General features: G+C 42.4%; 1 protein-coding gene across 4 annotated transcripts in view; it reads left to right on the top strand.

The window, feature by feature from the left end:
- Positions 1-3,179: 3,179 nt before the first annotated feature.
- The window catches only part of GPHN (gephyrin), a 312,212-nt gene continuing 301,786 nt past the window's right edge, over positions 3,180-13,605 (top strand). For 2 of the 4 annotated variants that reach the window (XM_030481574.1, XM_032919854.1), the window contains exon 1: positions 3,180-3,318. In XM_030481574.1, the coding sequence (XP_030337434.1) occupies positions 3,255-3,318 (64 nt within the window). In that variant the 5' untranslated portion in view covers positions 3,180-3,254. The remainder of the gene's footprint in view (positions 3,319-13,605) is intronic. The other 2 variants (XM_032919855.1, XM_030481575.1) reach the window with 1 other exon arrangement.

Raw genomic sequence — 13,605 nt, forward strand, 5'->3', positions numbered from 1 at the left:
AGAAAGCCCACTGTGTCGGCCATGGGACTAGGACTACAGGGAACAAACATGGCTGGGAGAGCCAGCTAAATGAAAGGGCAGTGCTTTGTTAATGGACAGGTATTGATAATTAACACCTGGCAAACAAAGTAACGTAAAAGATTTCCTGAGAGATTACTAAGTTGAGTTATACTTCAGTGCTGACATGACCAGGACAAAATGTGATCATCAGTTGTGTATTGACTTTGATGAGGAAAACTTTTTTTCTCTGGACACTCAACAGGAACTCTGGTATGAACCAATGTATTCCCCAGTACATCTCCCTGCAGTAAAATTGTTCTTCCTCTCACACACACTTGTTTCCTTATTCTGTCAAAAACTTGACTGCGGACACCATCTCATTCATAACCTTTTTTTTTTTCTTTTTGAGCCATTATGGGTCTACCGTTATATTAACAGTCTAGTTCACAAGGACTTTCCTACCATGATAATAAAAGCCCTCATATTGATTTCAGCTTCTTCTTGACTCAGCCTCCTAAAAATTTGTAAACTTAGACTATTTCATTACACTAATACAATCCTCTACTACACTTCTATACAGAAAATCCCACACACATCCCACTAGTAGGTTCTTATAAGCCAGGAAATACTAAAGCTAATGTTGCCAGTGAAATCTGAATTGTGCCCCTCCTTCTTACCATCTACAAGAGCAACAAATCAACAGGCTACATGGGGAGACTGTGAGATGCTCTGAATAAACAATACTGTTTTTAGTGTAGGGTGTGAGAATCCTCTGCAGGAAGCTACAAGATATCAAGCTACTTGCTTGTACTTTAGATAATTTCAGATACATTTGAGAAAAAAAAAAATAAAAAAAATCTCTTTGCCTTGTCTACAGCAGAATATTCAACACGTAGTGACTGAACCCGTGAGGGAACAGCAGTATGAGCACCAGCGACGCAGTATATCTTCAGTAACCATGCTGGTTTGGGTTCAGGCTTACACCCACCCACATATGTTGTATTATACCATTGCATAACCAGAGATCCTTGGAGCCTGAATTCTCAGTCTCTATGGCTGCACACACTGCAACTGCTATGCCAACATAGCAATACCGATATCGTGTACTGGTGCACCACCCCATCAAAGTGCTACTAGTGTGACTCTCCCGGAGACACAGGGTATTTCTTCAGGCCTTTGTTTTTGCACTAGAAGTCCATCTCAAAAAAATTATTTGCTAAAGAGAAAACTCCTGAAATGATTAATCAATGTCTATGCAAATTGAAAACGTTTTCAGTAATTGCTTGTTAATACACAATCAAAAGGCAAACAATCTGGAAGACTATTATCAAGACAGTATTGAAACTTCAACAGGAATACCTGAAAATACAGATATCCACAAGAGTCAGAGGGCTTGAACTCTGACAGTGGGTTATCACCTGCGCTTGGTGGTGTTGCTGTCAAATGTGGAAGACATTTGCCTAGATGTTAATTCAAAATTACTTCAAATATTCATTTTCAGTTTCCCAGACCATACAGTTCAAGTAAGAGAAGGTAAAGATACTTGTTATGATACTAAGTTGCTTTAGCTAAAGGCTGTGTAACAACAGTTTTAGTCTCGGAGGGAAGGGGAAGGGTTGGAAGGGGAGAGGGCTGAGAAGAAGGGACTGTTGGATGACGAAAAGCTCAATATGAGCCAGCAATGTGCACTTGCAGCCCAGAAAGCCAGCCATATCCTGGGCTGCATCAAAAGCAGCATGGCCAGCAGGTCAAGGGAAGTGATTCTGCCCCTCTACTCTGCTCTTGTGAGACCTTACCTGCAGTACTGCGTTCAGCTCTGGGGCCCCAAAAACAACAGGGAGGGGGACCTGTTGGAGCAAGTCCAGAGAAGGCCAGGAAGATGATCAGAGGGCTGGAGCACCTCTCCTATGAAGACAGGCTGAGAGAGTTGGGGTTGTTCAGCCCAGAGAAGAGAAGGCTCTGGGGGGACCTTAGAGCAGCTTCCAGTACCTAACAGGGCCTGCAAGAAATCTGGAGAGGGACTTATTACAAGGGCAAGTGGTGATAGGACAAGGGGAAATGGCTTTAAGCTGAAGGTGGAAATTTAGATTAGGTATTAGGAAGAAGTTCTTTGCTGTGGTGAGGGTGATGAGACACTGGAAGAGGTTGCTCAGAGAAGCTGCAGCTGCCCCATCCCTGGCAATGTTCAAGGCCAGCTTTGAGCAACCTGGTCTAATGTGAGGCATCCCTGCCCATGGCAGAGGGGTTCGAACTAGATGATCTTTAAGGTCCCTTCCAAACCAAACCATTCTGTGATTCTATGATGAGACCGCGAACATGCCTTGCTGAACCCTGGGGACTCAAAAGTTGTTGGGAAGATTTTGTATCTCTAAACTTCATACTAACCAAAGGAAAGTGTGATTACCATCCTTGCTATCTATCTTTTCCCGTTACCAGAGGTCTGAAGAACTGAACTGTTATCAATGTAATCAAATGGTGAAAGCGACTTTGGATTCTGAGGAACAACTTGGCTGCGACCTCACGCCCTCCCCAGACGCCTGGAAGAGCGTCCCGCGCATTTTCGCAGCCGGTTTATGCCAACCGGATCCCGCACATTCGCTCGCCGGGCTGGGAAGCCCTGCCCTCCTCCCGCCCGGAGCGTCTTCGGTACTGGCTCCTCGGGGCTTGCACTAGCCTGGCACAGCAGTGCCATGACTAGAGTGAAGGAGCTGCTTCTGGGGCGCTCCGCGCCGGTGGGGGACGGCTAAGACTCAGTCATTGTCTGCCTAAGCCGGCGTCCCACCGGGAAGCGGCTGGGGAGCCAGCGGGGCCGGCTGCCGGGCGGGGACGCCCCTTGCCTCGCCCCCTGTGTCGGAGCTGCCGGTGTGAGATGAAACGGCACCTCGGGGTGTGTGTGTGCGAGCGCTACAGCCCGCCAAAGGAGCCGTAAGGGGCAGCTGAACCGCACGGGCTACACGACCGAGGGGGGCCGCGGCCGCCCGCGCCCCCGGCCGATCGGCGGCTGCCGGCGGATCGCCCGGCGCTCTCGGCACTAGATTGGTACTGCCTGGGCCGCGCGCAGCACGCCAGTCTCGCGCTCGCGGTTCGCTCCGCCGGCCCGGGCCGGCGCTGGCACCGCCCCTCCCCGGGTTGGCCCCGCCCCCAGCCCCGCCCCGCTCGCCCCTGCTACTCCCCCTTTGCGCTCGCGCCGCTCTCGCGCTCCCGCCCCCTCCCCCCGCTTGCTGCCTGTCAGTGCGGTGGCTGCGCCGGGAAACATGGCGTCGGAGGGGATGATTTTAACGAACCACGACCACCAAATCCGCGTCGGGGTCCTCACAGGTAACGGGCCGCGGCCGGGGCCGGCGCTGGGGAGAGGCGGGCAGGGGGAGAGGAGGGAGGCGGCCGCCGGTCGGTGCGCGCCGTCAGGCCGTCCCGCGGGCTGCCCCGGCGGTCTTCTCCTGTGGCGCCGCCGCCGCCGCTGCGCAAGGAGCCGCCGCTCCGCCGTGCGTGCCGTGGCCGAGGCCTCGGTCCCGGGCCCCGGGACGTGGGGGCGGCGCCGCAGCGGGGAGCGTGTGCGCGAGGCCGAGGGGCGCCGGGCACCGCTGCCGCAGGCGGGCGAGGGAGCGGGCGGCTGCTGGGCGCCACAGCCCGGGGACTGGCCCGGGAATAGCCCGTCTGGAGGGGACGGGGCGCGGGCGTGGGCGCCTGCCCAAGGGGACAAGGGGGAGTCAGACGTGGCCGGGCTTCCTTCAAACGCGGTGGAGCTGTGAGTGCGAAGGCGTTTGAGAAGGGAGCCCGCGGCCGGCGCAGGCTGCGGGCCGGCGGGAGCCGGGCCTGCCTTCTCCGGGCGGCGGCGGCGGGAGGCGGCCTGAGCTCCCGACCCCAGGGGGTGCCTCTGAGCGCGGCATGCTCCGCACGGCAGACACCTTTAGGATGACTCCTTCCCTTCCCCCTCCCTGGCCTTTTCTTTCGGCGGGGGGTGGGGGAGAGGGAGAGATACGTGTGCCCGTGTGCCTTCTGTTGTGGGGAGGAGGAGGGCACGTACGATGCCGCTGCTCATAGCGCATGGATGATCCTTTAATAAACCCCTGGCACATGACATACGATGGTTGCACAGGATGGTTCCTAGAGCCGTAGCCGGTACGTGTGTTGTAGGCTTCGGGGTTTCTTTGCTCTTTGGGGTGGGCTTTGCGGTTATCCCAGTGTTCCGTGGAGCGCGGTACGCCCAGAAATGAAGCCTCGGGGGGTTCGAGTGCGTAAGGGCGTAAATAGCGATTCTGGTGAAGGAAGGGGCGAGAGATTTTAGTGAAATGTTTGCGCGTCAAGCTCAGTAGCTTTTATCGGGAGCCTGGGAAGACATGACTGCTCATGGAGAGAAAGCGGCGTTGAGAGCACGCTGAGGCGTTCGGAGTGAAAGGGGATGCATTCATGGGAGGGGAGGTCTGTGGTAAGCCAGAAAGTTATTTATTAAACCCAGCGATATTTAACCCGAGCGCCCCCGTGTCACGCCTCCTTCGGGACCGGGCCGGTGCCCGCGGGCTGTCCGGCGGCGGGGGGCTGCTGGGAACCCCGGCGCGGCGGGAGCTGTTCCCCCTCCGGGTGCTGAACCCCGCCGCCGCCCGGGCTAGAGCCGCGGCGGCAGGAGACCCTCCCTCCGTTCCTGAGTAGCGTTCGGCTGCAAGGTTATGCTGACGGTAGACCGCTGGAAAAGCACAGTACAGTAGAAGTGGAAATCCTTAGCCTTTCTTCCCAATTTCAGGCAGTCACATCCTTGATGAGGACAGAGCAGGTTTGACCAGATGCGAGCATTGTGGATGCCCCATCCTTGGTAGTGTTCAAGGCCAGGTTGGACAGGGCTTTAAGCAACCTGGTTTATAGGAAGGTGTCTTTGCCCATGGCAGGGGGGCTGGAACTAGATGATCTTTAAGTTTCCTTCCGACCCAAATCATTCTATGAGTCAAATTGGGGGAGTTTGTACCTTTTGTTCCCGAAAGCTAGGACGTGCATGCAATTGCATATTATTGCAGAAGTTAAAGTGGGAAGGAGGTGTCTGCTAACAGAATGCTCTTTGCATATTTGGTGCAACTTCATACTGTGTAACTTGGATTATTATTTTCTGTTTATCAGTGAGTTGTAATAATTTTCACCTGGAAATGTTCCCAGAATGCACTATCAGATACTCATGGTGTATCATTTAAATATTCATTTAAATAATGATTTAACTCCTATGATAGATTCAGATAATCTTTCAGAACACATAGATTTTTATTTTGTACAGTAAATTCTGTTTGAACACTATTAAACTTTTTAAACTTTGTACCATAATTTGCAGTTCCACCGAAAAGAACAAAAAGGAAAACCAAAAGGCGTAAGCAAAAAGAAGAGTTTTAGCCCTTTCCCCCCTTAATGCTGTTGTTTTGAACTGAAGGCTGAAAATTTTTGCAAAGAATTATTTTGCCGTCTTGAAAGGAGACACCTTGGTTTCTAACAATTTTCCTAACCCCCTTTTTGTGTGTGTTTGTAGACATAAAGCAGAATTTTATATAAATGTGTTACTTTATTATCATATATTTGGCCAAACTTAATTATTTTCCACTTTAACATTTCCTTTAATACCTAAAAGAGAATATTTGTACTTTAGAGGGCGTGGACCCTGTGGAAAACCAGCAAATTTAAAAATCCATTCTTCTGTTTTTTTCTCATAGAAATGAACTAATAATTGCTTTTTGGGTGGTGTATGAAGGAATAAGTTCAGGAATGGAAAGGTTAGGTATGAGCAGGTTTTTTTTTTTTATGTTTTTTTTTTGTTTAATCATTTAGAATAGCTGAGTGATCAGAAATTAGACAATTAACATAACATGACTTCTTTAGCTTTTCTAATGAAGATCATAGCCATTTGTTTTGTCAGCAGCGTATACTTGTGGGCTTACCAGCAAAGGCATATAGATTTATGTTCCGATTAGACCTAGTATATTCAATTTACAAAGTACTATTATTGCACCTTGTGATAGTATTCAGATGGAATTTAAATTTACTTAGGGATAACTCTTTTGAATTTATTTGAAATAAAGTTGTGTGTTTATTTTTAAATCAGGACATAAAAAAATTATCTGGGCGTGTTTTTAGTCTTGTCTCTTGTCGAGATTGATGCACGTGGCTCTGGAGTATATTAATACAGAGTGAATAGTGTTTGTCATGTAGCTTAGTTTAATTGTGTTCTATTTTGTTTTGGGTAAGTTACTGTATTTCATTTTGCTTAGCAGACCTTTGTGTATGCACTATTAGTTTCCTATCTAAAAACAAATGTGTATTTCTTCACTTGTGACAAATTCAGACAGGTACAATGGATTAGAGAAGTAGGAAGTTTGTTCGTTGTTTAGCCAAAGTAACTTACTGTGTTCGAATGCAAAATTTTGCAGAATGCAGCACCTTGGTGGTGGTGTTTTTTGGTTTTTTTTTTTATTTTTTTTTTTTTTGGTTTTTTTTGCTGTTGTTTTTTTTTTTTTTTTTTTTTTTGAGGGGTTTTTTGGTTGTGTTTTTTTTTTGAAGTAACTTGTTAACTTCTATTACATCCAAACTGTCAAGGTCTTTTAGTTAAGACTCAGTAAGAAGAATGGAGTCCATAATTAGGACATTTTCTCAATGTGAAAGAACTGTCTTCCTAAAATCTGGAAAAGTACTTTAGTATCTGCTGACTTGCAGATGTCGTTCCTGTTTATTTTTGAGTATCAGAAAGTTGTAGATTTAAGCTTATTTACTGAAGCAGGAAGGAATAATAAACAATGGTGAAATACGAAACTGTGAAACTTGTAAACCAGAGGGCTGTGTTTTATGCTAACAGGAAGTCTCACTAGGCTGCAGGTAGAAAATTGAGTTCTAATCTTTATTATCATTTCAAGACATTTTGCAACCCGTGGAAAGAAAGCAGCCATCAAAGTGTTGTATTCAGCCCCAGTGTTTAAGGAAGTGCTCATATTAAAGCTACTGCTCCCTTGAATTCCAAATCTAGGTTTTCCCTCTTCTGCCATTGATACTTAGTGCAGGCACGCAAACTAACAATAGAACTTCAGTGTTCTCTTGTCATGAGGTTGCCCTGATGGTGAAATACATTTTAAAGGGACTGTGATGCTAAGCATCAGATTGGGAGAGTTTTGTGATGGAGGATGAGATAGTGGGGGAGATACGTGCTAACAATGGCCAAAGCTTTGTCATGTAAGTGCTCCGGATATCTTCTCTTAAAAAAGAAATGCACACACAGATGAACAAGAAATATGGGATAGACAAATGAGGAAAAAAGAGGAAAAATGTCTACATTTATGGAAAGATTGGATTGTATGCATGCGGTCTGCAGTGTTGTCCACCAGTACTTCCTTAGTAAAGTACAGACATTGATATGGAATTATTCTGATTGCCCCTTGTAAGCTTTTCATGTTTGGGAAATCTCTAACAGAATGGATGTTAATGAGTTATCATTGATGTCAGAATACTGAACTTGGATTAGTAAGTACAGAGTTTTGTAATGCTGAAGTTGGCTAGAAAAGGGGAAAAAAATGTGTGCGGTGCCCAGAGTTGAATCAGTATTAGGTCATCCTGCACTGGTGGTGACATTGGCAAAAGTTACATAATCTGTGACCTTTCTTGTGTGAGGGACTAAGCAGACCCTTGACTAGAACCATCCAGAGAGATCTAAATGATGTTGCCATCTCTACTAGCCTGATGGGAGAAAAAGACTCTGGTTCTCTCTGGTTGCTAATTTACTTTGTCCTTTTTCCTGTCCATCCCCACTTTCTTTTTATTTTCTTCTCTTCTTGTTTTCTGTCCAGAAAGCATCTAGTGCAGCTGGTCAAAACTTGATGTTTTGTTACATGTCTTTTTCAGAATATTCCTGACAAAAATTTGTCAAATGTCTAATGAAGCTTCAGCAGTGTTTGTCTGCTCTTGAGGCAGGTCTCTTAGCAAGAGTCATCACCAGGGACAAACAGCCTTTACCATCTTTGCTCCTCTTTCTGTATTATTTCTTGCTTGTTTAAAAAATAACCTCAGACTAACTTTCTTTTTCAGGATAGTTTTACCATATTTAGTATTGCTTAAAAAGCAGTGATAAAGCTTTTTACCTTTATGAAACATTTTTACAATTAGTGGGTGTAAGAGGTTTTGGCAAGTTGCAACCTTTCACTAATGATTTCTTCTTCGGGTATTTTATTCTTCCTTTCTTTCTCTAACTAAAGATTAAAACATTTTGAATGCCAGTTGTTGCCATGGGCCTGCACAATAAAGCAGACAAATGTTTCTGAAAACATAACCTCAGACCTTGTTTAGCCTCTTCACGCTGTAGCGTGAAAGGTTACACTAGCATCTTTGAAGTTTCTGAGACCATTTAGTTTGTTGAAATAACCCTGCATGTACACATTTTGTCTGAACGTATCATTTTGAAGCTAGCATTCTTGGCTAGTGAGGGCATTGTCTACTTGAGGACATCATCCAAACAGAGTTTACTTTGGCAGATCTGAAGTTTGCCAATGTAGAAGTTTTGTGAAAATTAACTTTGAGAAATGTGGGGAGCAAAATACTTAGGGTGTCACTATTTGTTAGTCAGACAGAGATATATGCTGTCAGTTTTCCATCTAAAAATTCATGTGCCTCTCTCCTACTTCATGAGGTACCCTCTCATGACTTTTGTCTAAGACTCTTCATTAATAGCATGCAAGTTGCAAGAGCTTTTCCCAGTGGTGATGCTGTTCATGTTTTGGGCATGCGTTGGAAGTTATGGTGAACTTTCTTACAGGGATGTGGGTGGGAGGGTAAGTACTGACATTAAGTTTGCTCAGGATTAGTGTAAAATTGCCTAATTGTCTAGATAGAAGTTGGTTAGCTTTTTGCTTGTGGTCTACTTTTCTCTGAAAAACTACATCTTGTGGGCACTTGTCTTCAAAACAAAGATTCAAGTCAGTAGCTGTTCCTAGGAGCCGTAGCTTTCTTCCAAAAGCTTAGTTCAGCAATTGAATTCTAGAAGTAGAGAAATGCTGTTGTTCCAGTAAGAGTAAAACATTCTAGACTGAGCAACACTGATTTTTGTCTTTTCCAACTGTAAGGCTGTCATAATCTTGAGTTTATCCATAGAAACTAGGAAATCTCTCTCTTTGCCATTTGTAGCCATAAGTCTTCACAAAAACATTTCTTACTGATTTTTGATATGGCCACAATGATAAGCTTTTATGTCTAGCCATGTGTACAATTGCTGAGATTCTTTTTTATAGTTTAAAAGTGCTGAATAGGAACATTTACCTTTTATTGTTAAAGAGGAAGAAAGTCCTGTTTTTTTTCTCCCTGTTTTTGATAGGTAGTGTGGAACAAAAATTGGTGACTGGAATCCCACTGATACAGCAGACTCTTTAACTTACAATTTAATTTCCTTGCTATGATAATGTTTCTTTTGAACTGAAAGAAGTGGAAACACTGTTAAAAGCATGTAAAGCAAGAGATTATTTCCCAACTATACATGGATGTTCTAATTAATACCTACTTATGTAAGAAATGGCCATTAATTTGGAGGTTTATGTGTTCTTAGAGAGGCAGAGTGAGAAGTCTTGTCTAATCAGTGTTTCTTGATTTTGAGTTTACTTAACTAAATACAGTTGAAAGACTTCCATCTTTTCCCCATACTCCATGTCTGAAGTTCATATTTAGCAGTATAGAGTTTATCCATTACATTATGCTTTCATTTACTTTTCTAGGTTTATATTTGTCTCTTTTCCAGTACTGTGGGAAAAATTTCTGTGCTACTTACCTTAAAAATTAGTGATTATGATTTTCATGAGAACTAACTTAGTTTTGGGATAACCTTTAGTTGATTTGCTGTCTCTGTTAGCTGGACAATAACATAGTATCTGACCATCAGTCCATGCTTTGTAGAGTCTAGCATACAAAAGCCTGATATGCAGGCTCAGAATTTCTCCCCTTTGATGTTGATTTAGCTGTATCTGTTTGTTTGCTTGTTTGTTTTTTTTCAAGTAAGAGAGAAGAGCGTCTTTGTCAAGAGGTACTTTTATATTGTACTATGTCACCCATAGCTTTTCTGAAAATGTCTATCGTGAAATTTCTAACATTTTACAAAGAAAGAAGTTTGCAGTGTCTTTGTGAAGTGAAAGTTAAAGATTTTTTTTACTTAGCTTGAACAATTGAAAAAGCAAAAAAAGTTTATTTTGAATATGGGGGAAAATACTTTTGGTTGAAACAGTTTCGCTAATGGGGTTGAATTTTTTTTTTTTTGAACAAATATAGTTTTTGTTGTTTGCAATTTGAGAAATTGGTATTGTGCAGCAGGACGACATGATAACTAAAAGTAAGAACAAATTTTAGCACTTCTTAGATGTTTATAAGGTCTTGAAGTGCAGATTAAATATTCTTATTTATTCTAAATAAAATTCTGTTCTTATGTGTAGAAGTAGTACACAACTCTTCTTGTATTGAAATGGTCTCATAATAGTAGTCTTGCATATGACAGAATTCTTCTTGAAAGTTTAGCAAAATGTCTGAAAAAGCTGTTCTTGGAGAATAAGAGGGTAATAAACAACCACATGGGAAATGAGCAGGTAACAGCCTTTTTTATGTGGGATGTTTTTAATTAATAAAAAAGTAGCATAGCCTTTTACTTGTTTTTGATCACAAAACAGTTGAGAAAAGTAAGTTGAAGTTTACAAGCAACAGTAATTGCATAAAAAAGTGCTTGGGAAAAATGGGCTTAATTAAGCCTATCTTAGAAAATCTCATTTTGCAATCAAGAGATTTATATGTGATGTTTTGTTTACTTCTTTTGTTTTCATACTAATTTACTGAGGTCTGTTTTATGCCTAACTTGCCAAGTGGAAAAAAATTAGCATAAACCCTCAAGAATAATCTCCTTCATGTACATTTTGCAAAATCCTGTAAAACCAGATGCTATCCTACTATTACAAGGTGGGTGAATGATATTAACAGTATTCTGTAAGGAGTAAAACACATCATCTGTTCTTCATACTATAAAATAAATAGCAAAACTCCCATTGGCTGACTTCAGTGATTTAGTGAATAGCTGTGTATTACAGGACTTAGTTCTGAGCAGTGAAGTGTTTTTTGAGTATACCAACATCCAGAAGAACTGACTCAATGTTAATTTGGCTCCATATGCAAGTGAGTTACCTGGAACAGTAGTCTTCCATGGTTTTATACTTAATGTGACACTTCATTATGTATTCAATATATGAAGTGTCTAAATAGTCCGATAGAGTCCGAAGTATTGCATACATACTTAGGACTGCAACAATAGAAATGCATGTTTCTCAGATACACTTTTTTTTTGTAGCTAAATGATATCAGTTATGTAGTAAAGTGAAGAAGCAGAATGCTTGTGGGCTTTGAACTATAAAATTTTGGGGGCTTTTGAGTCCTTACTGTGTGGTTATGAAATTCTTCATTTCCTTCATTGTACTGTATATTGTAGGGGATTTTTAATCTATGTGGAATATTTTTCATTCATAAAATCTTTCTTGTATTTATTTTGTTGGTTTTCCTCCATAACATATGTGACTTTTGAGACTTAAAAGTGGGAAGTAGAAATTTAAGTATATGGTATTATGGTGTGGTTTTGACAGTTTGCGTTTTTTTGTTGTGTTTTTTGTTGGTTTTTTGGAGGTTTTTTTTTGGCTGGTGGATTTTTTTTGTGTGTGTGTTTGTAAGGTATGCTGGGGGGGATTTATATTCATACTGAAGTCAGGGAAGTGAGCAGAACCATTTTTATTCAGAATCATTTTATGGGAAGCTGTATGGATGAAGAACAATATACATCAGGAATTAAAATGAATTGCAGCAAAGTATCCTGCAGATCTGACTCAAAAGGGGGAAGGTTCCTAGGATCTCTACGAATGACAGAATAGGCAGATTGCCATTAAAAAAACATAACGCCCCCGTTTTTTCTTAGCAAGCTGCTTTTAATGCCCTGGGATAGGCCATTTAGGGAGGGATTGATAGCAAGGCCTGAGATGAAGTCTGTAAAGCCTTCGACCATTAATGCTTGAAGAGGCACCGAATGTAGCACTAGTTAGGAATTTGACAAGTCAGTACACTTCTACTCTGCTATTTCTTACCCCTTCCTGAAACAGTTTTCATGGGATTCTGATGTCAGACCAGACTGTAAAAGAGAAGATGGTGTAGGGCAGGTGTGTATCCTTTTACTTAGGTGCTCGCAAGTCTTGTCTTAGGAAAGTTTGGGTGGCAGTGTATGTTTCTGGAAGAAGAAAATTTCCAGGAATTCAAGTAGCTATTAGGTAGTTTCCCATTGGCATGGTTCTTTTGTATTCTGTAGAGTAGTAGCATAGCAGCGTAGATGGTGAGAAGCCAAAGGCTTACAATGTACTACTATTTGTCAGAATCTTCATCTCGGGGAAAAAAGTCCGGAGAAAGTGGCAAGATGTCTAAAAGTAGGTACATATCTGGTGAGAAAAATGCCTGTTGTTTCCAGGAAAAGCAGAAACCCCCAAAGATTAAAGAGAATAGCTACTTCTTATTTCCTTTTTTTTTTTAGCTTCATTGTCCTTTTTAGTTGTCTAAATTCTTAAGGGGAGACATTAAGCCTACAGCAAATCAAGGATCTTCAAAGTCAGCTTCCTTGGAGAAATGAGCTGTAAATTAAGCATACTGAGGAAAAATGTTGTGAAACATATCTTTAAAAGATAGTGTAGGGACAAAGTGTTTTGGTGGATGATAATCAGAAAACTCTAGAAATGCTGGGAGAAGGTCGCTACAGATACGGGTATGTGTGTAACTCCCTCCAATTAAAACTTCATAATTCCTGTTACACTCTGATTTAATAGTTTAAGAAAATTTAGAGACCATTTTAGAACAAATGGTATATAAAGTGGAGTGTTGGGAGAACTTTTTTTTGTAATTCCTTCCCAGATAGTCACTCTAATGTTGTTCCTTTGCCTTGATAGATGCGTGTAGTAAATCAGTGAGGTATAACTCCCTAGCTACTAGCTTTAGCTAAATCTAAATGAAAGTACTTCAAGTTATTTAAAAGGCTATTTTAATGATCATTTTAATCGATCAAGCTGAAAATTCTTGAGGAGTGAGGGGGAGAATGCAAATCCCTCCCATATCGAGGGACTCCAAACCATTCTGGACGTGCAGATTTTTGTTCTGGTGTTTATTTAGGAAAATAAAGAAAAGAAGAAACCAGTAAAAGGTATGTAGAATAAATTAGAAGTCTTAAGAGGTTGTTGAGATTTTTGAGAGAAGTCTTGTAACTTTTTCAAGTAGGTGTGACTACAGAGTGGTGCTGTAGGGCATAATTCTTTGAGCAGAAGGCAAGGCACAGAGCTTCGAGAAGGTGGGAATGGTCATGTTAGTAAGATATATACGGTTCAAGTTGGGTATATTTAAACTGCTCCAGAATCTAATGCTATTCTGACATCTGTTTTTCAGGAACATTCTCTGTTCCGCAGCAGGCAGGTATGCTATAAAACCTTAAGGTCTGATCTTGCCAGTCAAATTCCAGCAGGGTAAGAGTTAAAACTATTACTAGTGTTTCCAATGTGCAGGAGCTTCTTATCTGAGTAAGACTCAAGCTTTTTTCCTAAGCATCGAAGGTAA

This window comes from Strigops habroptila, chromosome 4 (assembly GCF_004027225.2).
Source record: "Strigops habroptila isolate Jane chromosome 4, bStrHab1.2.pri, whole genome shotgun sequence".
Classification (NCBI taxonomy): Eukaryota; Metazoa; Chordata; class Aves; order Psittaciformes; family Psittacidae; genus Strigops; species Strigops habroptila.